The sequence below is a fragment of the Mobula hypostoma genome, chromosome 17 (genome assembly GCF_963921235.1).
Source record: "Mobula hypostoma chromosome 17, sMobHyp1.1, whole genome shotgun sequence".
Taxonomy (NCBI): Eukaryota; Metazoa; Chordata; class Chondrichthyes; order Myliobatiformes; family Myliobatidae; genus Mobula; species Mobula hypostoma.
This window is the reverse complement of record NC_086113.1, coordinates 58986104-59013871: the sequence shown is the minus strand read 5'-3', so window position 1 is coordinate 59013871 and position 27768 is coordinate 58986104. Positions and strand designations below refer to the sequence as shown.

The following is a 27768-nucleotide window of genomic DNA, read 5'->3' as shown; positions in this document are numbered from 1 at the left end:
TATTATGGTCACTCTTACCCAAGGGGCCTCTCACGACAAGATCGCTAATTAACCCTTCCTCATTGCTCAAAACCCAGTCCAGAATAGCCTGCTCTCTAGTTGGTTCCTCGACATGTTGGTTCAAAAAACCATCCCGCATACATTCCAAGAAATCCTCTTCCTCAGCACCTGAATGTTGGAATGTGAATGTTTAGTCTCTGATTGGAAGTTCAGCACGTGTGTACATCTTAGATGAGATGTATTCGCTTACATTTTTCGCTGTTATGTATAAAATGCAGGGTGGGTGGGATTCTAATGTTGTTTGTATTGTGTTCCTTCAGGATTGCCACTAGCGTATTTGTACCAGATTAGTTCTGTTATTTTTATACTGCATACGCAATTCTGCCCATATACAAGGGTGTGAATCGGAAGTTAAACTGAGATTGTAACGGCAAGATCTGCTTGTAAATTTGTTCGTTTTGTTTCGCGACCCTCTACTGGCACTTAAGCATCGAAAACCGATAAAGGAATTAAAACCCGAAAAAGTCTTTGTTGTCCTGAGTGTGTACTTTTCCCCAGGCTACATTAATAAGTACTTTACATCAGTATTTACCAAGGAGGAGGAGATGATAGGGTGATCAGTACCAATTGTATTAATATGCAGAAGTCAGAATCAGAATCGGGTTTATTATCACCGGCTTGTGTCGTGAAATTTGTTAACTTAGCAGCAGTAGTTCAATGCAATACATAATATAGAAGAAAAAAACAAAATAAAATAATAATAAAAAAAATAAATAAATTACAGTGTATGTGTATTGAATAGATTAAAAATCATGCAAAGAACAGAAATAATATATTAAAAAATTGAGGTAATGTCCAAGGGTTCAATGTCCATTTAGGAATCGGATGGCAGAGGGGAAGAAGCTGTTCCTGAATCACTGAGTGTGTGCCTTCAGGCTTCAGTACCTCCTACCTGATGGTAACAGTGAAAAAAGGGCATGCCCTGGGTGCTGGATGTCCTTAATGATCAACTCCTTCTTTCTGAGTCATCACTCCTGGGTACTTTGTAGGCTAGTACCCAAGATGGAGCCGACTAAATATACAACTCTCTGCAACTCTTTTCGGTCCAGTGCAATAGCCGCCACCCACACCCCATACCAGACAGTGATGCAGTCTGTCAGAATGCTCTTCACAGTACACTATAGAAGTTTTTGAGTGTTTTTGTTAACATACCAAATCTCTTCAAACTCCTAATGAAGTATAGTTGCTGTCTTGACTTCTTTATAACTGCATTGATATGTCAGGACCAGGTTAGATCCTTAGAGATCTTGACACCCAGGAACTTGAAACTGCTCACTGTCTCCACTTCTGATCCCTCTATGAGGTTTTGTATGTGTTCCTTTGTCTTACCCTTCCTGAAGTTGAGTGCCAGGTTTGTTGCTGCGGCACCACTCCACTAGTTGGCATCTCTCACTCTTGTATCTCTTCACCACCTGAGATTCTACCAACAATGGTTGTATCATCAGCAAATTTATAGATGGTATTTGAGCTATGCCTAGCCACACAGTCATGTATATATAGAGAGTACAGCAGTGGGCTAAGCACACACCCCTGAGGTGCACCAGTGTTGATCATTAGCAAGGAGGATATGCTATCACTAATCCACATAGATTGTGGTCTTCTGGTTAGGAAGTTAAGGATCCAATTATAGAGGGAGGTACAGAGGCCCAGGTTCTGCAACTTTTCAATCAGGATTGTGGGAATGAATGTTTTAAATGCTGGGCTATAGTCGATAAACAGTATCCTGACATAGGTGGTTGTGTTGTCCAGGTAGTCGAAAGCCATGTGAGAGCCACTGAGATTGCATCTGCCGTTGACCTATTGTGGCGATAGGCAAATTGCAATGGGTCCAGGTCCTTGCTGAGGCAGGAGTTCAGTCTAGTCATGACCAACCTCTGAATGCATTTCATCACTGTAGATGTGAGTGCTACTGGGTGATAGTCATTAAGGCAGCTCACATTATTCCTCTTAGGCACTGGTGTTGATGTTAGTGTTGTCCAGGTGGTCTAAAGCCATGTGAAGAGGCATTTCAAAGGAAAGAAGGAGTTAATATTGGGTCTCTTAAAGAGCATTAAGGTGGATAAATCCCCAGGGCTTGATAGGATATAACAAAGGTTTTTGAGAGAGGCAAGAGACTGATAGGGCCTTGACCAATATCTTTGTGTTCTCTCCAGCCAGTCCTGGAAGACAGGTGATTAGCTAATGTTGTTTCATTATTCCATATGGGAACCAGCGATGGTCCTGGAAACGATAGATATGGTGGTCTCACTTCTGTGGTAGGGAAATTAGTGTAGAGAACTGGAGTGGTGGGTGCCTGAATTGTGCTGTCTGGGGTTGTAATGAAGGCAGATACATTAGGGACTTTTAAGAGAAGTTTCGATAGGCACAAATATAAAACTCACAGTGAAAAAATGATCTATGTTCATAGAATATAAAACATAGAACAGCACAGGAACAGGCCCTTTAGCCCACAGTGTTGTGCCAATTCAATTAAATTAATAATCAAGTGGCCAACTAAACTAACCTCTTCTTTCTACACAACATAGAAAGAAGAGATTAGTTTAGTTGGCCACTTGATTATTAATTTAATTGAATTGGCACAACACTGTGGGCTAAAGGGCCTGTTCCTGTGCTGTTCTATGTTTTATATTCTATGAACATAGATCATTTTTTCACTGTGAGTTTATATATTCACACTAACACTTTTCCTTTAAAGTATTCAATCCTCTTAATAAGCCTACCACACAGTATAGTTTAAATTTTCTTCCAAAAGCTAATAAGCACATTCTTTTCACCAAAGCAATTAATTAAATTGGTTCGACCTGATTAGTGTTTAACAAATTCATATTATTTGCAGATTTATATTATTTTCTCCATGATAACTGTTTCATAACTGCTGACATTTGGCTGACCAGCGTTTTGCTTCTTGGTTCATTCCTTTCCTTTTCCTTGAACGTCCTATCAATGGAGAAACCCTTTGGCATTCTCTCTGTCCAATACTTCTGCAATATTTACCTCAGCCCTTCAGATTATTACTGCTCTTTCCATGAGGAATAGCTGATTTGTAACTTCAGTAGTACTTCCCAGCAGTAAGCATTTTAACTCCGATTCCCATTCTTGTTCCAACTTGCCGATCCAGGGCCTTCTGTTGTGCCAAGATGAGGCCACCCTCAGGGTGGAGGAGCAACACCTCATATTCCACCTGGATATCCTCCAATCTGATGGCTTGAATATCGATTTCTCCTTCTGCTGAACTATTTCCACCCCCACCCCATCCTCTATTTCCTACTCTGACCTCTCACTTCTTCTCACATGCATATTATTTCTCCTATGGTCCCCTTCTCTTTCCCTTTCTCCTATAGTCCACTCTTCTCCCCTATCAGATTCCTTTTTCTTCAGTCTTTGACCTTTCCCACCCACCTGGCTTCACCTATCACCTTACAGCTAGCCTCTTCCCCTCCCCCCATCTTTTTAGGCAGGCATCTTCCGCCTTCATTTCCAGTCCTGAAGTAGGGTCTCAGCCCAAAACGTTGATTTTTCCATAAATGCTGCTGCCTGACTTGTTGAAATCCTCCAGCATTTTGTATGTGTTGCTTTGGATTTCCAGCATCTGCAGTCCTTCTTATATTGGAGTAGTATTGATCTTTTAAGTACACTGTCTTTATCAAGTAATGTTCACTACATAATTTTCTTCTCTTTTAGTACAGTCAGCGTATCATTTCCTTTCTTTATAATATCATTTGTTTATCATTCTTATCCTCTACTCCTCCCTGCTGTAACTATTCCCCAGCCTTTATCTTTCCTTCCTTCTTATTCCCTGATGCCACCTTACTTTTTGCTGCTCCCTTCACTTGTCCTCCTCTTAGTACTCAATTCCTCCTCTGAAATACCATCACTGCCTCTCTTCACTTTTTCCTTGCCATCATTCCACCTGAATTAGGTTTTAGCACCTTGAATGACACCTAAGAGCTTTGACTAAATTGGTCTTACAACCATCTTTTAAATGGTTGCAACGGTGCTGCTTATACATGGAAATTACAATATTCCTCTAATTATTTTAGTTTCTGCAGATGATCTTCAATGGGTTCTGCATCCTTGCAGACATACAGAAACGAGCAGCCTGGATCCTGTCACTAAGAGACCTTTTCTTCTCAGTCCTGGTTTTCCCTGTTAGTACTGTAAGTATAAACTATTTTCATTGTTCTAGAAATTGCCATGATCTACAAAACACTTGGAACAAGGGTTTTTATTTCTACATATTTGGAAAGAGTGTATCTGAATTAATTGTCCTGTCTCCACATTCTCTAACTCCACATGTATTTTCTTCCATTCATTAATTCTACATGTAAGTTTCCAAATCTAGTCTAGTTAATTTCTGATGTGGAATCAAAGTCATATTATTTTGGGAGTTCAAATAAATTGAGCTGACAGTTTAATCATTATTTTAGAATTCACTTTAAATTCTTCCTTTTATTTTTAGATCATCTTGTTATGCCAAAAAAAAGTCTACACATGTAGCCATGTTACTGTATACATTACCTGTCATTATCCATGAGATTTTTACTGATACATCCTGCAGGACTTTTAGGGCCAGAAAAGAGAGGAATCTTTCAGCTCTTACATCTCTAAGTTGTTGCACACTGGGGAAATAACCAACCACAGAAAACTAGACCATGTTATTCTTCTAACTGTAGACCTAGAGGCTCAATGTTCTAACTTGAAAGCTCAATTTTAATTTGGAAAGTGCACACCAGAAAATGGGTTAATGTTCTAACTCACTTTGTTATTTAGTCTGTTTCCTTGATATTTCAGATAAGTGGTGTCATATACAAAACCAAAGTTGTTTTTCTTTCACTTTCATCATTGATTTTTCTTCTCTATTATAAATGTTTTGTTTATGAGGATATACATGGAAGAATGCTCTCATTGCACTACCTCAGGTTTTGCAGTTTTATCATTGTGTAGTGTCACGATTTTGTGCTTTTTTTGCAGGTTGTTTGGAAGGTTGGCTGATTTTAGTTATTCTGCTTGATTTAGTAAGATATGAACTTGTTGCTGTATTCTCCAAGCCCTGTTAACAGTAGTTGAGTTATCTCATTCACATTTTATTGATTCAATAATGACTCAATAACCATCTCCCCTCAGATTTCTCCTTTGTGACCTTTACAATACAGCATGACAGAAATTATGAGGGCTAAAAGAACATATGAGGTTTCTCTGACAGACAAGGGATAGGAAAATCCCAAAGGTTTCTACAGATATATTAAGAGCAAAAGGATAGCAAGGGACAACATTCGTCCACTTAAACAGTGTGGTTGTCTATGCATAGAGTTGAAAGAAATGGAGGAGACCTTAAATGGATTTTTTACATCTCTATTTATTTGGGAGATGGACACAGAGTCCAAAGAATTGAGGCCAGACAGTAAAGACCATATTCAAATTACAGAAGAGGAGAAGCTTACTTTCCAAGGCAAATTAGGATGGATTAAATCCCCAGGGATTTAATGTTGTCCCCTCACACTCTGTGGGAGGCTAGTGCAGAAACTTCAGGGGCCCTGGCAGAAGTATTTAAAATGTCCATTATCAGCGAGTGAAGTGCTGGAAGACTGTCGTTTCGTTCATCAAAAAGGCTCTAGGAATAAACAGAGATTATAGGTAAGTGAGCCTAAGGTCATTAGGGGGCAAATTATTGGCAAGTATTCTAGGGGACAGGTTATATAAGTATTTGGATAGATAGAAGATGATTGGGGATAATCAATATAGCTTTGCATGGGGTAGGTCATGTCTAACCAACCTTACAGAATTTTTCAAGGAGGTTACCAGGAATGTTGATGAAGGAAAGGCAGTGGATATTGTGTACATAGACTTTAGCAAGGCCTTTGACAAATTCCTTCAAGGAAGTCTGGTCCAGAAGGTTCCGTTGCTTGGCATTCAGGATGAATTAGTATACTTGATTCAACATTGGCTTAGTGGGAAAACCCACAGAGTGGTAGCTTCTCTGACTGGAGACTAGTGATGTGCTGTAGAGATTGGTGCTGGGTCTGCTTTTGGATGATAATGTAAACTGGATTAGCAAATTTTCAGATGACAGCAAGATCAGTGGCTTAGTGAACAGGAAGGAAGGCTATCTAAGCCTGCAGTGGTATTTGGACCAGTTGGATAAATGGGCTGAAAGTTGGCCAATAGATTTCATGCAGGTAAGTGTGAGGTGTTGCACTTGGAGGACAAACCAGGGTACAACTTGCAAATTGAATGCTAGGGCAGTGAGATGCTTGGTAGAACAAAGAGATCTAGCATAATTCCTTCAAAGTGCACCACAGGTAGATAAGGTTGTAAAGAGAACTATTGGGACATTGGCTATCATACAGTGCCTTGTAAAATATTCAGCTCCCAGCCCTTTCTGCACATAAATGAGTTTACAACCAGGGATTTTGATTAATTTAACTGAGAATTTTTATTTGTGAATCGTGTACCCACTGTAGAACTGCAAAATCAAGGAAAACTGTAAAGCATAAAAACCTAAAAATTCTGAAATGTCAGCAGTTCAAAAGTATTCTCCCACCTTGTTCAGTACTTAGTTGATTCACCTCTCACAGCTATTACAGCCAGTAGTCTTTTTGAATAAGCCCCTATTAGCTTTGCACAACGTGATGGAGCGAGATTTGCCCATTCCTCCTTGCAAAATTGCTCAATCTGTGCCAGGTTAGTTGGGGAGGAGTGGTAACAGCAATCTTGAGGTCTTGCAGGAGTTGTTTGATCAGATTAAAGTCAGGACTCTGACTAGGCCACTCAAGGACATCAATTTTCTTTATTTGAAGCCACTCCATGGTTGCTCTGGCAGTGTTTTGGGCCATTGTCCTGCCGAAAGATAAAGTTTCTCCCCAGTTTATGCTTTCTGGCAGAGGCTAGCAGGTTTTTGTCCAGGATCTCTCTGTATTCATCTTCCCATCAATCCTGATCAGATTTCCTGCCCCTGCTGCTGAAAAGCATCCTCACAGCATGATGCTACCTCTACCTTACTTTACAGAAGGGATGGTATTACCTGGCTGATGCACAGTGTTAGATTTATACCACATGTACTGCTTAGTGTTGAGGCCAAAAAGTTCTACTTTAGTCTCATCTGACCACAAAATCTTCATCAGTATCTTTACACTATCTTCTAAGCGAAGCTTTGCAAAGTCTTAATGGGCAAGGATATGCTGTTTTTTTTTATATAGCCAAGGTTTTTTCCGAGCCACTCCTGCATAAATACTCTTTTTCTGCATGGCCTTAGAGGTTGTGGAGCCATGACCTTCATCTCTAGTTGCAGTCATTGACTTTTGTAGCTCACTCAGTGTCACGGTCCAGTCCGTTGACGCCTTATTTCAGTTCATTTCCTTTTCCCCGTGTTCTACCTGGCTCCTTGATTAGGGCACCTGATCCTCAACCGAACCAGCAGCATAAAAACTCCGGCTTACATCTACTCATGGCTGGACCATCACACCGCAGCCTGCGTGGCAATGCATGTTCCAGGGCCGCCGAGAATGGACTCCTCAGCCAGTGAGGCAATGCATGTTTCTGGCCACTGAGAATGGTGGATTCTAAGTGGCTCCAGTGCCTGAGGTTGCTTTGGGAATTCTGTCTCTTCGTGTTCAGCTAAGTGATTGCCAGCCATTTGCCGCTTCATGTGCTACCCCGTGTCAAGATATGAATTGTTTGTTGTTATTTGGTTTTGTTGTTCTGTGTCCAAGTCTGAGTCCAGGCTCTGAGTCCAAGTCGAGTCCAAGTCAAGTCCAGGTCCAGGCTCCGTGTCCAAGTCAAGTCTGAGTCCAGGCTCCGTGTCCAAATCCAAGTCAGGTTCCATGTCCAAGTCCAAGTCCAGGCTCCGTGTCCGAGTTCAAATTCAAGTCCAGGCTCTGTGTCAGTGTCCGAGTCCGAGTCCGAGTCCGAGTCCAAGTCCAGGCTCCATGTCAGTGTCCGAGCCCGAGTCCAAGTCCAGGCTCCGTGTCAGTGTCCGAGTCCTAGTCCAAGTCCAGGCTCCGTGTCCGAGTCCGAGTCCAAGTCCAGGCTCCGTGTCCGAGTCCGAGTCCAAGTCCAGGCTCCGTGTCAGTGTCCGAGTCCGAGTCCAAGTCCAGGCTCCATGTCAGTGTCCGAGCCCGAGTCCAAGTCCAGGCTCCGTGTCAGTGTCCGAGTCCTAGTCCAAGTCTAGGCTCCGTGTACGAGTCCAAGTCCAAGTCCAAGTCCAAGTCCAGGCTCCATGTCCGAGTCCAAGTCCAAGTTCAGGCCCCGAGACTGAGTCCAAGTCCAAGTCCAGGCTCTGTGTCTGTGCCTGAGTCCAAGTCTAGGTTCTGCGTCCAAGTCCAAGCCCAGGCTCCTCTGGTTCATTGTCCAACGTTCATGTCCAAGTAAGCACCTAATCCTCGCTCTCTGGCCTCCCTGGCAACTATTAATAAACACACTTCTGTTAATGCTACCTCCATGTCTGTGTCCTGCACTTGGATCTGCTTCCAACGCCCCATTGTAACACTCAGAGTGACTTTTGGCACCACAGTAACCTCTCTTACAAGCGCCATTCTACTCTGGCAAGTACGTTTAGAGGGGCTGCTTGATCTAGGCAGTGTGGCTGTGATTTCATATGGGGTAGCCTGATCTCGGTAGTATCACTGTGATTTCATATTTTTTCCACTTTTTCACTATCTGCTCCAAGGTATGTTCAATGCCTTTGACATGGCTTTTTACCATTCTCCAGATTTGTGTCTCTCTATTGTCATTTCACTGACTTGTTTTGAAAGCACTTTTGCCTTCGTTTTGGTTTGATCTGTGAAAATCATTACAGAGCAAAGGAGTATTTATTCTTATGAATTCATTGAAAACAGGTGATCCTCCAACTTTCTACATTTACAAATTAGATGAGCTGGTCAGGCAAAGTACAGTATTACACCTGAGGAAAGTTAGCATAGTACGTGACTACAAAGGGAATGAATGCCTTTCAAACTCACAATTTTGGATTTTAATTTTTAGTAAATTTTTGACAAGTTTTGGAATTTTTCTTTAGTTTTGACTTGATCCACAATGTTTTGCAGAACAAATCCTACTTCAATATATTTCAAAATTAGAAAGTGAGACAGTAAAATGTGAAAATAGTTGTGGGAGCTGAGTATTTTTTGAAGGCAATGGAACTCAAATCATTGAGTGCAGGAGTTTGGATGTTATATAAGACGTTGATGAGGCCAAGTTTGGAATATTACCTGCAGTTCTGGTCAGCTACCTACAAGAAAGATATCAATAAGATTGAAAGAATACAGAGAAAATTCCATTTCTCTTCCATTTCACGCACGTCTGCTCTTACCCCATCCTCCTGCCTTGCCAGGGATAAGGTTCCTCTTGTCCTTACCTACCACCCCACCAGCCTCCACATCCAGCACATAATTCTATGAAACTTCCGTCACCTCCAACCACCAAACACATCATTCCCTTGCCCCCCACTTTCTGCTACATGACTTCTTTGTCCATTCATCCCTCCCCACTGATCTCCTTTCTGGCACTTATCCTTGCAAATGGAACAAGTGCTACATTTCCTCCTTCACTACCATTCAGGGCCACAAACAGTCCTTCCAGGTAAGGCAATACCTCACCTGTGAGTCTTTTGGGGTCATATACTGTGTTCGGTACCCCTGGTGTGGCCTTTTTTTGTTTTTTAGATTATGAGGACACGCAGTCCTCTCTCATTGTCATTTAGTAATGCATGCATTAAGAAATGATACAATGTTCCTCCAGAATGATATCACAGAAACACAAGACAAACCAAGACTGAAAAACTACAAAAACAACATAACTATAACATATACAATAGGAATTCTGCAGATGCTGGAAATTCAAGCAACACACATCAAAGTTGCTGGTGAACGCAGCAGGCCAGGCAGCATCTCTAGGAAGAGGTACAGTCGATGTTTCAGGCCGAGACCCTTCATCAGTCCTGACGAAGGGTCTCGGCCTGAACCGTCACTGTACCTCTTCCTAGAGATGCTGCCTGGCCTGCTGCGTTCACCAACAACTTTGATGTGTGTAACTATAACATATAGTTACAACAGTGCAAAGCAATACCGTAATTTGATAGAGAACAGACCATGGGCATGGTTAAAAAAAAGTCTCAAAGTCTCTCGAAAGTCCCATCATCTTACGCAGATGGTAGAAGGAAGAAAAACTCTTCCTGCCATGAGCTTCCAGTGCCGCAAACTTGCCGATGCAGCACCCTGGAGGCACCCAACCACAGCTGACTCTTGAGTCCATCCAAAAACTTCGAGCCTCTGACCAGCCCTCCAACACCGAGCACCGAGCACCATTTCTGCCAAACGCTTTGACCCCGGCCCCGGCAACAAGCAATATGCAAAGCCAAGGATTTGGGGCCTTCCTCGCTGCAGATTCTCGATCACACAGTAGCAGTGGCAGCGAAGCAGGCATTTCAGAAGTTTCTCCAGATGTTCCTCTGTGCTTCTCACGTCTGTCTCCATCAAATCAGGATTGTGCACGATACCTACTTACAAAAACGATATCATTTCGGAGCGGTATATCGGTGAGACCCGACATAGATTGGGAGACTGCTTCGCTGAGCATCTATGTTCTGTCCGCAGAACAAGAGGGATCTCCCAGTGGCCGCCCATTTTAATTCCACTTCCCATTCCCATTCCAATCTGTCCATCCATGCCCTCCTCTACTATTGGGATAAGGCCACACTTAAGCTGGAGGAATAAAACCTTATATTCCATTTGGGTAGCCTTCAACCTGATGGTATGAACATCGATTTCTCAAACTTCCAGTAATGCCTTCTCCCACTTCACCATTTCCCATCCCTTTGTCCCTATCTCATGTTATCTCCATCACCTTCTCTGGTGCTCCTCCCACCCCTTTTTTTCTTTCTTCTTGGCCTTCTGTCTCTTTCACCAATCAACTTCCCAGCTCTTTGCTTCATCCCTCCCCCTCTAAGTTTCACCTGTTGTCTGGTATTTCTCTCTCCCCTCCCCCCACCTTTCAAATCTACTCCTCAGCTTTTTTTTCTTCGGCAGGAAGGGTTTTGGCCCAAAACGTTGACTCTACTTTTTTCCATAGATGTTGCCTGTCCTGCTAAGTTCCTCAAGCATTTTGTGTGTGTTGCTAGGATTTCCAGCATTTGCAGATTTTCTTTTGTCAGAGAAAATTTACAAGGATGTTGCTGGTACTTGAGGACCTAAGTTATAGGGAAAAGTTGAATAGATCAGAACTTTACTCCCTTGAGCATAGGAGAATGAGGGGTGGTTTGATAAATGCAAGCAGGCTTTTGTCACTAAGGTTGGGTCAAGACTCAAGGTCATATGTTAAGGGAGAAAGGTGAAATACTTAAGGGGAATGTGAGGAAGATTTCCATCACTCAGGGTGGCGCAAGTGTGGAATGAGTTGCCAGTGGAAGTGGTGGATGTGGGTTTGATTGCAACACTTAGGAAGAGTTTGGATAAGTATTTGGATGGGACAGGTATGGAGGGCTATGGTCCAGGGGCAGGTTGATAAAACTAAGTAGAATAACAATTTGGCATGGACTAGATATAGGGCTGTTTCTGTGCTGCTGTGCTCTTTGACTACACTGTAACCTTAATGTTTATTACAAAAAACAACAGCAGAGTTCATTTTAATATTTACCCTGGTCTTGCTTCAACATGTTTTTTTCTTCTTTTCTAATATTTAATTTATAGGCTAAAATGTCTGTGAACATTGAGTGACAAGGTTTAAATAAATGGTTTACTATTTCAAGGGGTGGCAAGGTGGAGATAGGTTTCTACCAAAGGAGGTGTAAGGTGCTCCTACACGCCGCTAGCTTACAGATCACTCTGGGGCAAGGTGTAGCACCTGCTTAGCCACCCCCCTTCCATCCGCCCCCCGCCCCCGATCAGAGTCATGCCTTGGGAGTAGGTCATATGAGAAAAAGGTGCATATCACAAGTTCTAGATATGCAACCTCTGATGCCAGGCAGACATTCTCTGAAGAATATTGACAGTGGTTGGGGTCACCTGTCTTGTAAAGACACTGCCTAGAAGAAGGCAATGGCAAATCACTTCTGTAGAAAAATTTGCCAAGATCAATCATGGTCATAAGATCACCTACGTCATACAACACAGCATATAATGATGATGATGACTATATCAAACCAATGCAATCTATCTGAATTATATCAGAAGTCTTTACAAATTCCACCCTGATATCTTAATGTTATCTTTTTCAGTTCGTTGTCACTGCCTTTTGGCTTTTATTCACATTTGACAGAGCATTGGTATATCCTGAAGACCTTGATAAGTTCATTCCTTTATGGGTAAATCATGCTGTGGTAAGTGTGAACAATCAAACATGTGATAATATCAGTAAAAATGAAAGTAAGTGCCTTAGTTACAGATCAACACTTTTAAGAAATATATTTGCAAAGTCAATGGAAGACAAAAACATTTTCAATTGCTTTCATAAAGTAAATGATGAAATGTTTGTATTTTAGGTACTTTCCTGAAGCTTCAGTTATATATATAAAACTGACAAATAAGCCATGGCACAAAATAATAGAGGGCATTTGTGGTTGGCGAATGCCCAACTCTATACGTCAAGAAGGCGATGTGTCATTTATTTTGCAGTTGTAATTAGTGTCTATAGGGTGCAGATGTGGCTATTACTGCTCCTACAATGAAATTGTATTTACATCAAGTGTGATGGATGTGGGCAGTTTGAGGATTGAGTGGAAGGGCTCTAACATGTCATGGGAAGCTCAGAAGAAAATTCAGTGCATCTGTCAAGAGCCTTTTGAATTGGATTGACATACATTGAATAGTAGTGAATCTATAAAAGGCTTACATGATGCCATTTAAACTCTTGTATTGAAAGGGCACATTCTTATTGATGCAAAATCCAAGGAGTATTTGCAATCATTGGAACCCAAAAGTGCCAAATTCTGATCGAGCTTGATCTCATTCTGAGGTATCCACCCTGAGAGAAACCAGACTTCAGCTCATTTGATTTGCCACATGTAATATCACAGTATAGCTCGCAGTGCAGGATACAGCAGAAGCTGAAGGAGCCTTAGAACAACCTACCTGTAATGTCAAAGACTTGCGCTTCCTTTGTTAAGCTATTCTAGTGTAGTCATAGAATTGGAATTTATCTAAAAATGTGGAACTCCACAAAAAGCATAAAAAGAACAATTGATTTATTACGGCTTCAGTGCTCTTTTCTCAATTATCAACAAATTGCTAAAGATTGACATTGACATTGCCTTTAATTGTCATTCATTTTTAATAACCCAATGCTTAGCTTAAGTTCAACTTTGACAATATGGCTCACGGTTTCTTGGTCCAAGAGCAGAATTCCAGAGTTGAAGATAGGTTCAATAGGAACATTTAATCTCAGAGAAATGTATAAAATATACATCCTGAAATTCTTTTTTTTTTGGAAAACATCCATGAAATCAGAGGAGTGCCCCAAAGAATGAATGACAGTTAAATGTTAGAACCCCAAAGCTTCCCCCAACTCCCCATCCCACGCATAAGCAGCAGCAAAGCAATGACCCCCCTCTCCCACCAGCAAAAATCCCTGCCCCCATCAAGCACTCATGCATGCAGTAAAGCATCAATAAATACACAGACCCCAAAGACTACTCGTTCACCTGGTAATTCGACATACCACAGGCTCCCTCTTTCCCTAATAAGGGAAAAAGAGGTGTCCCCATTTCACAGCAAAAGGTGAGACACAACAAAACAACTCACTGATTTATGGTGTTAAAAGTCTGTTGTGTTGCTTTTACCAAGCTCTGTGCCCAAGGAACTCAGGTCTCTGGACACACAGCCGGCAGTCAGCTCTCTGCTTTTGATCTTCTGTGCCTTGAATCTGTCCGCCTCCAGAGCCACAACAATCTGGCACCCTGAAGGCTCACTAGTCTCCCAGGCCGCATCCTTGGCATATCGAAAAGCAGCTGGTCATAAGGCCTTGACAGGGGTTCCATTTCCACAAAGAACTGAGGTCAGCGAAGTCAGATAGATTAACTGATTGAGATAGTGTTTGACTAGTGAGGCATCTAGAATCCCATTAAGATTGATGTTAATAGAAATTAAGAGGCATTTCAAAATTTCTTTCCAGCATTTATAATATTATTGCAGTTCCGGCTTAAGATGATGCAGGTGAAGCACAACCTCAACTTTCTGAGAGGAAAAACTACTATTAGTTTACTAATCACACCTTTTCATGAAAACTATCACTGCAATCAATAGCCGATAACTTCCTTTTAGGAGCTGAGCTTTTGAACCACCTATACAACATGGCATTTTTGCGGTGTGAAATGTAATCTTGAAGTTGCAGGATGTTTGTGGCGTGGCGTGTATGGGCCGAATCCAGGCAGCAGGGACCAGGCCCGAGAGCAGGAATTGAGCCAATATTAAGCTGCTGGAGCTGATTCGAAGCAGCAGGACAGAGGCTAGGCAGAGTCGAGGTGGTGGGGCCTGGGCTCAAGAGCAAGGAACAAGTGCAAGTTAGACCGATTTAAGCGCTGGTCTGAGTACATTGGGTACAGGCTGAATCGAGGCAGTAGGTCCTGGGCTTGAGAGCATCTCAAAGCGGCAGGGCCTTGCTCCAAGACCAAGGAATGACTTTCTATTCAGCTGATTTAAGTGCTGGGCAAGATTGAAAAGGTTAATGTGTTGACACTAGAGGCAAGGGATGGACCAGAGATCAGCTCGCTGCTCCACGAGGTTTACTTGTCTCTGCACTAAACTGAGGTTGTGCCCTGCAACTAACAGGACCCTGGACCAGCTACAGCGATGACTGGTTTTATGGCTGTGGACTCACCTTCGTGAATTTCAGTTCTGAATGTTATTTGCTTACTTCTATTATTTGCACAAATTGTTTTTTTCTGCACATTGGGTGTTTGATAGTCTTTTTTCAATGGGTTCTGTTGGATTTCTTTGTTTAACGGCTGCCTGTAAGACAGATCTCAAGGTTGTGTATTATTTACTTACTTCGATAAAAATGCACTTTGAATATTAGTGGCATTCCACAAGTACTGGTGCTCAGCCCAAGCTGTTCACAATCTACATCAATGAGGGAACAAACTTTCTGAAGGTATAAGTTGGGTAGCTGTGTCGGTTTTGAGGACAACAGGAATTCTGCAGATGCTGGAAATTCAAGCAACACACATCAAAGTTGCTGGTGAACGCAGCAGGCCAGGCAGCATCTATAGGAAGAGGCGCAGTCGACGTTTCAGGCTGAGACCCTTCGTCAGGACTAACTGAAGGAAGAGTGAGTAAGGGATTTGAAAGCTGGAGGGAGAGGGGGAGATGCAAAATGATAGGAGAAGACAGGAGGGGGAGGGATAGAGCCGAGAGCTGGACAGGTGATAGGCAAAAGGGGATACGAGAGGATCATGGGACAGGAGGTCCGGGAAGAAAGAAGGGGGGGTGGGGGTGACCCAGAGGATGGGCAAGAGGTATATTCAGAGGGACAGAGGGAGAAAAAGGAGAGTGAGAGAAAGAATGTGTGCATAAAAATGAGTAACAGCTGGGGTACGAGGGGGAGGTGGGGCCTAGCGGAAGTTAGAGAAGTCAATGTTCATGCCATCAGGTTGGAGGCTACCCAGACGGAATATAAGGTGTTGTTCCTCCAACCTGAGTGTGGCTTCATCTTGTGATATACTGCGTCCGGTGCTCCCGATGTGGCCTTTTATATATTGGTGAGACCCGACGCAGACTGGGAGACCGCTTTGCTGAACATCTACGCTCTGTCCACCAGAGAAAGCAGGATCTCCCAGTGGCCACACATTTTAATTCCACATCCCATTCCCATTCTGACATGTCTATCCACGGCCTCCTCTACTGTAAAGATGAAGCCACACTCAGGTTGGAGGAACAACACCTTATATTCCGTCTGGGTAGCCTCCAACCTGATGGCATGAACATTGACTTCTCTAACTTCCGCTAGGCCCCACCTCCCCCTCGTACCCCAGCTGTTACTCATTTTTATGCACACATTCTTTCTCTCACTCTCCTTTTTCTCCCTCTGTCCCTCTGAATATACCTCTTGCCCATCCTCTGGGTCACCCCCCCCCGTCTTTCTTCCCGGACCTCCTGTCCCATGATCCTCTCGTATCCCCTTTTGCCTATCACCTGTCCAGCTCTCAGCTCTATCCCTCCCCCTCCTGTCTTCTCCTATCATTTTGCATCTCCCCCTCCCCCTCCAGCTTTCAAATCCCTTACTCACTCTTCCTTCAGTTAGTCCTGACGAAGGGTCTCGGCCTGAAACGTCGACTGCGCCTCTTCCTATAGATGCTGCCTGGCCTGCTGCGTTCACCAGCAACTTTGATGTGTGTTGCTTGGTTTTGAGGAGTTTGCCAAGAGGCTTCAGGGGGATATGGACAGGTTTAATGAAGGGGCAAGGATATTGGCAAGGGAGAAAAATAGTTTAATTGAATATATGGGGACAGGGCAGAGAGAAAAGAAGTTGAGAAAAATCGTAACTGTTGAAAAAATATAAAAATGTAGTTTATTTTATAAATGGTGAGAAATGTAAGAGGTTAGTGTTCTAAGGGAAATATAGCAAGCAACTGGAAATGCAGAAGGATCTGAGTACAGGAATCATCCTGCTGTAAATATTTAGCACCCTCATGGGACCAAACCTGGAATATTGTCTATAGGTCTGGTCTTCCCAGCTAACAATGTCATGTGGTGGGTTGGTTTATTTGCCGGCCGAAAACTGTTTTCACAGTGTCGGTCATTGATTGGTCCATTTAAAAGTTGCAGTCGTTCTTTTCCATCAGTTGGGTTGTACACTATGGCACCGGTTTCCAGTTCCGGGTGCCTTGGAAGTGTAAGAATAGCACCTGCGGGAGGCTTGGCCTCTCTTTCCTTTGACCCCAGGCCCACTTCAGGCTGAAGTTGCGACCTGTGCCGAAGTACCACTTGGAAAGAGCGTTGGAGACACAGATGTCTCCCCTCTTCCCACCCCGCTTTTGCTTAGTTAAGTATTCATTTGTAGCATGCTTAGTTCTTCAGTCTTATAATTGAGGGAGGTTTAATGGAGTACCCATTCAATTGAAGGTAACTGAATGTCCAGTGTTGTGGTTTTGTGTAGTTTAGATTAACACTTGTTTAGCTAGATGCCCAGTTTAGTGTTTCACTGTTCATTTTAAAATAAATAGTTAATATACCCTTTTTAAATTTATGCCTTCTGTTTCACTTATTGGATCCTCCACAATACAAAGAGAGGATATACTTGTAATAGAGGGAGTATGGCAAAATTTCACCAGCTTGATTGCTGGGATGATACACTTATTTTATGAGCAAAAGTTTAGAAGGTTAGAGAGAAGATTTCATTGAAATATGTAGAATTCTTACTGGGCTTGGCAGAGTAGATTCAGGGGGAATATTTTTTGCCTGGCCAGCATGCCTGGAAGTCTCAAAATAATGGGTTTGTCATTTAGAACAGAGTTGAGAAACAACTCTTCACTGTATTTAGTCAGGAGACAGAAACAGAGTCTATAGAATTGAAGCAAACAAGTGGCAAAGTCATGGACTATATGCGAATTACAGAAGAGGAGGTACTTGCTATTCTGAGGCAAATTTGTCCCCAGACCCAGACAAAGTGTCCTCTTGCACCTTGCAGGGGCCCTGGCAGAGCTACTCAAAACATTCTTAGCCACAAGTGAGATGCCAGAGGACTAAAGGATAGCTAATGTTCTGTTGTTCAAAAGGTGTCAACCCTGTTTCAAATTGTTGGCATTATAAGTGGAGAATATTTCATCATGTCTCTAGTATGTGTGTTGTAGTTGGTGACGTTGAGTGCCAGCAACAACCTGGTGCTCAACCTCAATAAGATGAAAGAGTTGAATGTAGACCTCAAGAAGGGTAAATCGAAGGAACACATACCAACCCTCACAGAGGAATCAGAAGTGGAGAGGGTGAGCAGCTTCAAGGTCCTGGGTGTCAAGATCTCTGAGGATCTAACCTGGTCCCAACATATTGATGTAGTCATAAAGAAGGCAAGACAGCGGTTATACTTTATTAGGAGTTTGAAGTGATTTGGCATGTCAACAAATACGCTCAAGAACTTCTATAGTTGTACCATGGAGAGCATTCTGACAGGTTGCATCACTGTCTGGTATGGAGGAGCTACTGCACAGGATCGAAAGAAGCTGCAGAGGGTTGTAAATGTAGTCAGCTCCATCTTGGGCACTAGCCTACAAGGTACCCAGGACATCTTTTGGAAGTGGTATCTCAGAAAAGCAGCGTCAATTATTAAAGACCTCCAGCACCCAGGGCATGCACTTTTTTCACTGTTACCATCAGGTAAGAGATACAGAAGCTTGAAGGCACACACTCAGCAATTCAGGAACGGGTTCTTCCCCTCTGCCATCTGATTCCTAAATGGACTTTGAAGCTTTGGACACTACCTCACTTTTTTAGTATATAGTATTTCTGTTTTTGCACATTTTTGAAATAATCTATTCAATATACGTAATTGATTTACTGGTTTATTTATTATTATGTTTTATTTTATTTATTTATTTTTTCTCTCTCTGCTAGATTATGTATTGCATTGAATTGCTGCTGCTAAGTTAACAAATTTCACGTCACATGCCAGTGATAATAAACCTGATTCTGATTCTGATTCTAAAAAACCTTGTGGTATGAGTAGGTGCATTGCTGGTTATGGTATACTAGACTTTCACCTGCTCTTACAATCATTTATGTAGCCAGTTCAAGTGAGTTTCTGGTCACTGATCTTGTTGGAGGAGGCAACGATAAGACCATTGAATGTCAGGGCGTAACTGATTATACTCTCACATTCTTACCTGCATCCTTGACCCAAATGTTGTCTAAATTTGCTGCATACAAGGCATCGCCTGCTTCATTTGCTGAGAAGTAGTGAATGGAAATGAGCAATGTACAATCATCAACACACATCCCATTTCTGACCTTCTGATGGAAGAAATGTCATTAAAGAAAAAGCTGCCCGAGAGAACAGCAACCACTTTATTTCATAAAAGAATGACCCCAGTCATTGGAATGTTTTTTCCTTTGTCTGTTTTTTCACTCTAACCCTGGATGCCTTGATGCCACACCTGGCAAAGGCTTGTACTGTAAAGGACAGACAGTGTCACATTATGGTTAAAATTCAGCAGTTTAATGCGTGGGCCAATGCTGTAATGAAGGCTAGTGTTCAAATGTGAATAGATTATTGTGAGTAAGGGCCACTTGATAGCATTATTGATGAAACTTTCCATTAGTATACTGGGAGTACACGGAATAGGCAGTAAATAGCCCAATTTGACTTGCCCTACTTTTGGTGCTTAGAAAGAACATGGATAATTTGAAATAAGTATTTGAATATCCCAGATGTTTGAAAGAGAAGGTGTAAAAAGATATGCATTGCACTTTCTGCATTTCCAGTCAAGAACATCAAGGCCAAGGTAGAGAGAGAACCAATGTTCAGTTCATTACTTCATGTCAGCCAGGATCCCCCATTGAGCCCATTCTGTCGGCCTGCATTTCACCCATCTCCCTGCTGCCATTGGGCAGGTTGTGCAGAAGTCCTGGGTCCACACCACCAGGTTTGAGAGCAGTTGTTGCCTTGTAGGCAATGAGCTCCCTGATGAGCTCTCTTCAATGCTGACTGGCTCTGTGGCCATAAATTCACTTTCAGGGATTCAGGGACTCTGCAGTTCATGTTCTGTGTATTACTTGTTTATGTTTTTATTGTACGCATGAATTACTCTTCTTTCACACATTGGATGTATGACAGTCTTTGTTGTGTGGGGTTTTTTGTGGTTTCTATTGTGTTTCTTTGTTTTGTGGCTTTCTGCAAGATGAATCTCAAGGTTGTCCATGGTATACATACTTTGATAAGAATGTACTTTGAATTTTGAACTTGGAGAACCCCTGGGATTAAATACTTAGAATTGAACCCAGTTGTTGCAGAGAAAGAAGTTCCTTAAGAATGTTGAAAGAGAAGGGGAAAGTGCTTGGGGGCTTCATCATGAAAGGATAGAGGTTGAACCATTAAATATGGAAGCTGGAGATAAAGAAAATAGAATCCAGTCACTGTCCTGAGAGAGTGAGGAAGGGAAAAGAGCAGATATGGTTGAGGATCCTGGCCACACCAGTGGAGGGTACTGTAGTGAGACTGCTAGCAAGGAGAGGCAAAATTGCAGTCAATAGGATGAGTTGCAATGTAAAAGGTGGACAAAATCAAAAAGGGTGTATACAGGAATGAAGGTGTTATATTTGAATGTGTCCTGTATATGGAATAAGGTAGATGAACTTTTAGCACAGTTACAGATTGGCATGTATAATGTAGGCATCACTGAATCATGGTTAAAAGAAGATTATAATTGGGAGCTCAATATCCAAGAATATACATTATATCGAAAGGACAGGCAGGAAGGCAGAGGGAGTGGTGTTGCTCTGTTGGTAAAAAAAATGAAATCAAATCATAAGGTCAGAATGCATTGAATCATTGTGGACAGAGCTAAGGAATTGAAAGGGTAAATAGATCCTGATGGGAATTATATACAGATCCCCAAATGGTAGTAAGGATGTGGTCTACAAATTACAATGGGAGATTCAGAATGGATGCCAAAAAGGCAGTGATACAATAGTCATGGGGGATTTCAATATACAAGTAGAATGGGAAAATCAGGGTGTTTCTGGATTTCTAAAAGGGGAATTTCTACAATGCCTATGAAATGGCTTTTTAGAACAGCTTCTGGTAGAGCCCACTATATATAACCATATAAAAATTACAGCACGGAAACAGGCCATCTTGGCCCTTCTAGTCCGTGCCGAACCCTTACTCTCACCTGGTCCCACTGACCTGCACTCAACCCATAACCCTCCATTCCTTTCCTGTCCATATAGCTATCCAATTTAACTTTAAATGACAACATCGAACCTGCCTCAACCACTTCTGCTGGAAGCTCGTTCCACACAGCTACCGCTCTCTGAGTAAAGAAGTTCCCCCTCATGTTACCCCTAAACTTTTGCCCTTTAACTCTCAACTCATGTCCTCTTGTTTGAATCTCCCCTACTCTCAATGGAAAAAGTCTATCCATGTCAACTCTATCTATTCCCCCTCATAATTTTAAATACCACTATCAAGTCCCCCCTCAACCTTCTACACTCCAAAGAATAAAGACCCAACTTGTTCAACATTTCTCTGTAATTTAGGTGCTGAAACACAGGTAACATTCTAGTAGATCTTCTCCGTACTCTCAATTTTGTTGAGATCTTTCCTATAATTCGGTGACCAGAACTGTACACAATACTCCAAATTTGGCCTTACCAATGCCTTGTACAATTTCAACAATATATGATGATTATGAGGATGCACAGTCCCCTTTCATTGTGATTTATTAATGCATGCAATAAGAAATGATAAAAATGTTTTTCCAGAATGTTATCACGAAAACACATGACAAACGGACTTAAAGACGAACAAAAACCACATAATTATAACATATAGTTACAACAGTGCAAAGCAATACCATAATTTGATAAGAACAGATCACGGCACAGTAAAGAATCTAGAAACAACAGGAATTCTGCAGATACTGGAAATTCAAGCAACACACATCAAAGTTGCTGGTGAACGCAGCAGGCCAGGCAGCATCTATAGGAAGAGGTACAGTCGACGTTTCAGGCCAAGACCCTTCGTCAGGACTAACTGAAGGAAAACTTAGTAAGAGATTTGAAAGTGGGAGGGGGAGGGGGACTGAAAGAATCCGGAGCAGCAGGTAGTGCAGAGCACCCCTGTAGCCATTCCCCTGAATAATAAGTTTAACGTCCTGGATACTGTTGGCGGGGACGACCGACCAGCTGTGAGCCACGGTGGCAGGGCCTCCGGCACTGAGTCTGACCCGGTGATGCAGAAGGGTGGGACGGAGAAGAGGAGAGCTGTCGCCATTGGAGACTCTATAGTCAGGGGAGCAGACAGGAGATTTTGTGGATGTGAGAAGGATACCTGCATGGTTTGTTGCCTCCCGGGTGCCAGGGTCTGGGATGTCTCTGACCGGGTGCACGACATCCTGGTACAAGAGGGAAAGCAACCAGAAGTCCTGATACACATTGGTACCAATGACATAGGCAGGAAGAGGGATGAGGTCCTGAAGTGTGAATTTCAGGAACTGGGCAGAAGGCTGAAGAACAGGACCTTAAGGGTGGCGTTCTCAGGATTGCAGCCAGTGCTACGAGACAGTGATTGTAAGAATTGGAGGAGATGGCAGTTGAATGCGTGGCTGAGGAGTTGGTGCAGGGGGCAGGGTTTTAGATTTTTGGACCATTGGGATCTCTTCTGGGGAAGGTGGGACCTGTACAGATTGGATGGGTTGCACCTGAACTCGAGGGGGAGCAATATCCTTGCAGGTAGGTTTGCTAGCATGGTTCAGGAGGGTTTAAACCAATTTGCAAGGGGGGATGGGACCCAGAGCGATAGAGCAGTGAAAGAAGTGCACGGAGTAAAGCCGGATCTAACACATAGAGAGGCTTTGAGGAATGAGAAGCAGAATAAACGGTGTAAAGGTAGTAAGGTAGAAGGGCTGAAGTGTGTGTACCTCAATGCGAGAAGCATCAGGAACAAAGGTGATGCTTGGATACATACATGGAATTATGATGTAGTGGCCATTACAGAGACTTGGCTGGCACCAGGGCAGGAATGGATTCTCAATATTCCTGGATTTCTGTGCTTTAAAAGGGATAGAGAGGGGGGAAAAAAGGGGAGAACGGGTGGCATTACTGGTCAGGGATACTATTACAGCTACAGAAAGGGTGGGTAATGTAGCAGGATCCTCTTTTGAGTCAGTATGGGTGGAAGTCAGGAACAGGAAGGGAGCAGTTGCTCTATTGGGGGTATTCTATAGGCCCCCTGGTAGCAGCAGAGATACAGAGGAGCAGATTGGGAGGCAGATTTTGGAAAGGTGCAAAAATAACAGGGTTGTTATCATGGGTGACTTTAAATTCTCTAATATTAATTGGCACCTGATTAGTTCCAAGGGTTTAGATGGGGCAGAGTTTGTTAAGTGTGTCCAGGATGGATTCCTGGCACAGTATGTGGACAGGCCGACTAGGAGGGATGCCATACTAGATCTAGTACTAGGTAATGAACCGGATCAGGTCACAGATCTCTCAGTGGGTGAGCATCTGGGGGACAGTGACCACCGCTCCCTGGCCTTTCGCATTATCATGGAAAAGGATAGAATCAGAGAGGACAGGAAAATTTTTAATTGGGGAAGGGCAAATTATGGGGCTATAAGGCTGGAACTTGCGGGTGTGAATTGGGAAGATGTTTTTGCAGGGAAATGTACTATGGACATGTAGTCGATGTTTGGAGATCTCTTGCAGGATGTTAGGGATAAATTTGTCCCGGTGAGGAAGATAAAGAATGGTAGGGTGAAGGAACCATGGGTGACAAGTGAGGTGGAAAATCTAGTCAGGTGGAAGAAGGCAGCATACATGAGGTTTAGGAAGCAAGGATCAGATGGGTCTATTGAGGAATATAGGGAAGCAAGAAAGGAGCATAAGAGGGGGTAAGAAGAGCAAGAAGGGGGCATGAGAAGGCCTTGGTGAGTAGGGTAATGGAAAACCCCAAGGCATTCTTCAATTATGTGAAGAAAAAAAGGATGACAGGAGTGAAGGTAGGACCGATTAGAGATAAAGGTGGGAAGATGTGCCTGGAGGCTGTGGAAGTGAGAGAGGCCCTCAATGAATACTTCTCTTCTGTATTCACCAATGAGAGGCATTTGACAAGGTTCCACATGGTAGGCTTATTCAGAAAGTCAGAATGCATGGGATCCAGGGAAGTTTGGCCAGGTGGATTCAGAATTGGCTTGCCTGCAGAAGGCAGAGGGTGGTGGTGGAGGGAGTACATTCAGATTGGAGGATTGTGACTAGTGGTGTCCCACAAGGATCGGTTCTGTGACCTCTACTTTTCATGATTTTTATTAACGACCTGGATGTGGGGCTAGAAGGGTGGGTTGGCAAGTTTGCAGACGACACAAAGGTTGGTGGTGTTGTAGATAGTGTAGAGGATTGTCGAAGACTGCAGAGAGACATTGCTAGGTTGCAGAAGTGGGCTGAGAAGTGGCATATAGAGTTCAAAGCGGGGAAGTGTGAGGTGGTACACTTTGCAAGGACAAATTCCAAGGCAGAGTACAAAGTAAGTGGCAGGATACTTGGTAGTGTGGAGGAGCAGAGGGATCTGGGGGTACATGTCCACAGATCCCTGAAAGTTGCCTCACAGGTACATAGGGTAGTTAAGAAAGCTTACGGGGTGTTAGCTTTCATAAGTCGAGGGATAGAGTTTAAGAGTCGTGATGTAATGATGCAGCTCTATAAAACTCTGGTTAGGCCACACTTGGAGTACTGTGTCCAGTTCTGGTCACCTCACTATAGGAAGGATGTGGAAGCATTGGAAAGGGTACAGAGGAGATTTACCAGGGTGCTGCCTGGTTTAGAGAGTATGCATTATGATCAGAGATTAAGGGAGCTAGGGCTGTACTCTTTGGAGAGAAGGAGGATGAGAGGAGACATGATAGAGGTGTACAAGATAATAAGAGGAATAGATAGAGTGGATAGCCAGTGCCTCTTCCCCAGGGCACCACTGCTCAATACAAGAGGACATGGCTTTAAGGTAAGGGGTGGAAAGTTCAAGGGGGATATTAGAGGAAGGTATTTTACTCAAAGTGGTTGGTGCGTGGAATGCACTGCCTGAATCAGTGGTGGAGGCAGATACACTAGTGAAGTTTAAGAGATTACTAGACAGATATATGGAGGAACTTAAGGTGGGGGGTTATATGGGAGGCAGGGTCTGAGGGTCGGCGCAACATTGTGGACTGAAGGGCCTGTACTGTGCTGTACTATTCTATATGTTCTATAAAAGTCTGAGTCTCTCGAAAGTCCCATCATCTCATGCAGACGGTAAATCTCCAGCGCCGCCAATTTGCCGATGCAGCATCCCGGAAGCATCCGACCACAGACCGACTCCCAGTCCATCCAAAAAACTCCGAGCCTCCGACCACCTATTCAACATCGAGCACCAAGCACCATCTCTGCTGAGCGTTTCGACCCCAGCCCCAGCAACAGGCAATACACAAAGCCGAGGATTTGGGGCCTTCGTCTCTGGAGATTCTGAATCGCACAGTAGCAGCGGCAGCGAAGCAGGCATTTCAGAAGTTTCTCCAGATGTTCACCTGTGCTTCACGGCTGTCCCCATCAAATCCGGATTGTGCACAGCACCCCTGGTTACACATACCGATATTCATTCGAAATGGCCGCGCGCACTGCGTCGTGCCGCCATTTTCTCCTCCCTCCTTTACATTACATCCCAACTCCTATACTCTATGCTCTGATTTATAAATGCTAGCAGACCAAAAGCTTTCTTGACCAACCTATCCACATGAGATTCCACCTTTGGGGAACTATGCACCATTATTCCTGGATCCCTCTGTTCTACTGCATTCTTCAATGCTCTACCATTTACCATGTATGTCCTATTTTGATTAGTCCTCCCAAAATGTAGCTCCTCACATTTATCAACATTAAACTCTATCTGCCATCTTTCAGCCCACTCTTCTAACTGGCCTAAATCTCTCTGCAAGCTTTGAAACCGTTCTTCATTATCCACAAATCCACCTAACTTAGTATCATCTGCATACTTACTAATCTAATTTACCACCGCATCATCCAGATCATTAATATATATAACAAACAACATTGGACCCAGTACAGATCCCTGAGGCTCACCACTAGTCACCGCCCTCCAATCTGACAAACATTTATCCACCACTACTCTCTGGCATCTCCCATCCAGCCACTGCTAAATCCATTTTACTACTTCAATATTAATACCTAATGATTGAACCTTCCTAACTAAACTTCCATGTGGAACCTTGTCAAAGGCCTTACTGAAGTCCATATAGACAACATCCACTGCTTTACCCTCGTCAACTTTTCTAGTAACCTCTTCAAAAAATTCAATAAGATTTGTCAAACATGACCTTCCATGCACAAATCCATGCTGACTGTTCCTAATCAGACCCTGTCTATCCAGATAATTATATATACCATCTCTAAGAATACTTTCCATCAATTTACCCACCACTGACGTCAAACTCACAGGCTGATAATTACTAGGTTTACTCTTAGAACTCTTCTAAAACAATGGAACAACATGAGCAATATGCCAATCCTCTGGCACCATCCCCGTTTCTAGTGACATTTGAAATATTTCTGTCAGAGCCCCTGCTATTTCCACAATAACTTCTCTCAAGGTTCTAGGGAATATCCTGTCAGGACCCGGAGACTTATCCATTTTTATATTCCTTACGAGTGCCAGTACTTCCTCTTCTTTAATCATCATGTTTTCCATAACTTCCCTACCTGTTTCCCTTACCTTACACAATTCAATATCCTTCTCCTGAGTGAATACCGAAGAAAAGAAATTGTTCAGAATCTCCCCCATCTCTTTTGGCTCCACACATAGCTGTCCACTCTGATTCTCTAAGGGACCAATTTTATCCCTCACTATCCTTTAGCTATTAATATAACTGTAGAAACCCTTCGGATTTATTTTTATCTTACTTGCCAAAGCAACCTCATATCTTCTTTTAGCTTTTCTAATTTCTTTCTTAAGATTCTTTTTACATTCTTTATATTCCTTGAGCACCTCATTTACTCCATGCTGCCTATATTTATTGTAGATATCTCTCTTTTTCCGAACCAAGTTTCCAATATCCCTTGAAAACCATGGCTGTCGCAAATTTTTAACCTTTCCTTTCAACCTAACAGGAGCATAAAGATTCTGTACCCTCAAAATTTCACCTTTAAATGACCTCTATTTCTCCATTACATCCTTCCTACAAAACAAATTGTCCCAATCCACTCCTTCTAAATCCTTTTGCATCATTTCTCCAATCAAAAATCTCAACCCTGGGTCCAGACCTATCCTGCTCCATAATTATATTGAAACTAATGGCATTGTGATCACTGGACCCGAAGTGCTCCCCAATACAAATCTCCGACACCTGACCTATCTCATTCCCTAACAGGAGATCCAACACTGCCCCTTCTCTAGTTGGTACCTCTATGTATTGCTGCAAAAAATATCCTGCACACATTTTACAAACTCCAAACCATCCAGCCCTTTTACAGTATGGGCTTCCCAGTCTATGTGTGGAAAATTACAATCTCCCACAATCACAACCTTGTGCTTACTGCAAATATCTGCTATCTCCTTACAAATTTGCTCCTCCAATTCTCGCTCCCCATTTGGTGGTCTATAATACACCACTACAAGTGTTACTACACCCTCCCCATTCCTCCCTTGATGAGCCCTCTAATCTATCCTGCCAGAGCACCACTGTAGTGTTTTCTCTGACAAGCAATGCAACACCTCCCCCTCTTGTCCCACCAATCCTATCACGCCTGAAGCAATGAAATCCAGGAATATTTAGTTGCCAATCACACCCCTCCTGTAATCATGTTTCACTAATAGCTACCACATCATACTTCCAGGTATCAATCCATGCTTTAAGCTCATCCACCTTTCTTATAATGCTCCTAGCATTAAAATAAATGCATTTAAGAAATTTTCCATCTCTTTCTCTGTTTATCACTAATGGCGCAAACAACTTTACTATTTTCTTTTTCTTCCTTCTCCCCTACATCGGTTCCTGCACTCTGGTTCCCCTTCCCCCTTGTATCTAGT

The 27768-nt window shown here is 42.9% G+C and overlaps 1 protein-coding gene across 1 annotated transcript in view; it reads left to right on the top strand.

Moving 5' to 3' along the window:
• Positions 1–27768, top strand: part of LOC134357658 (androgen-dependent TFPI-regulating protein-like) — a 78901-nt gene that overhangs the window by 25100 nt on the left and 26033 nt on the right. Inside the window, exons 2-3 of the mRNA XM_063069280.1 lie at positions 4101–4217; positions 12269–12370. Of these exons, the coding sequence (XP_062925350.1) occupies positions 4101–4217; positions 12269–12370 (219 nt within the window). The remainder of the gene's footprint in view (positions 1–4100; positions 4218–12268; positions 12371–27768) is intronic.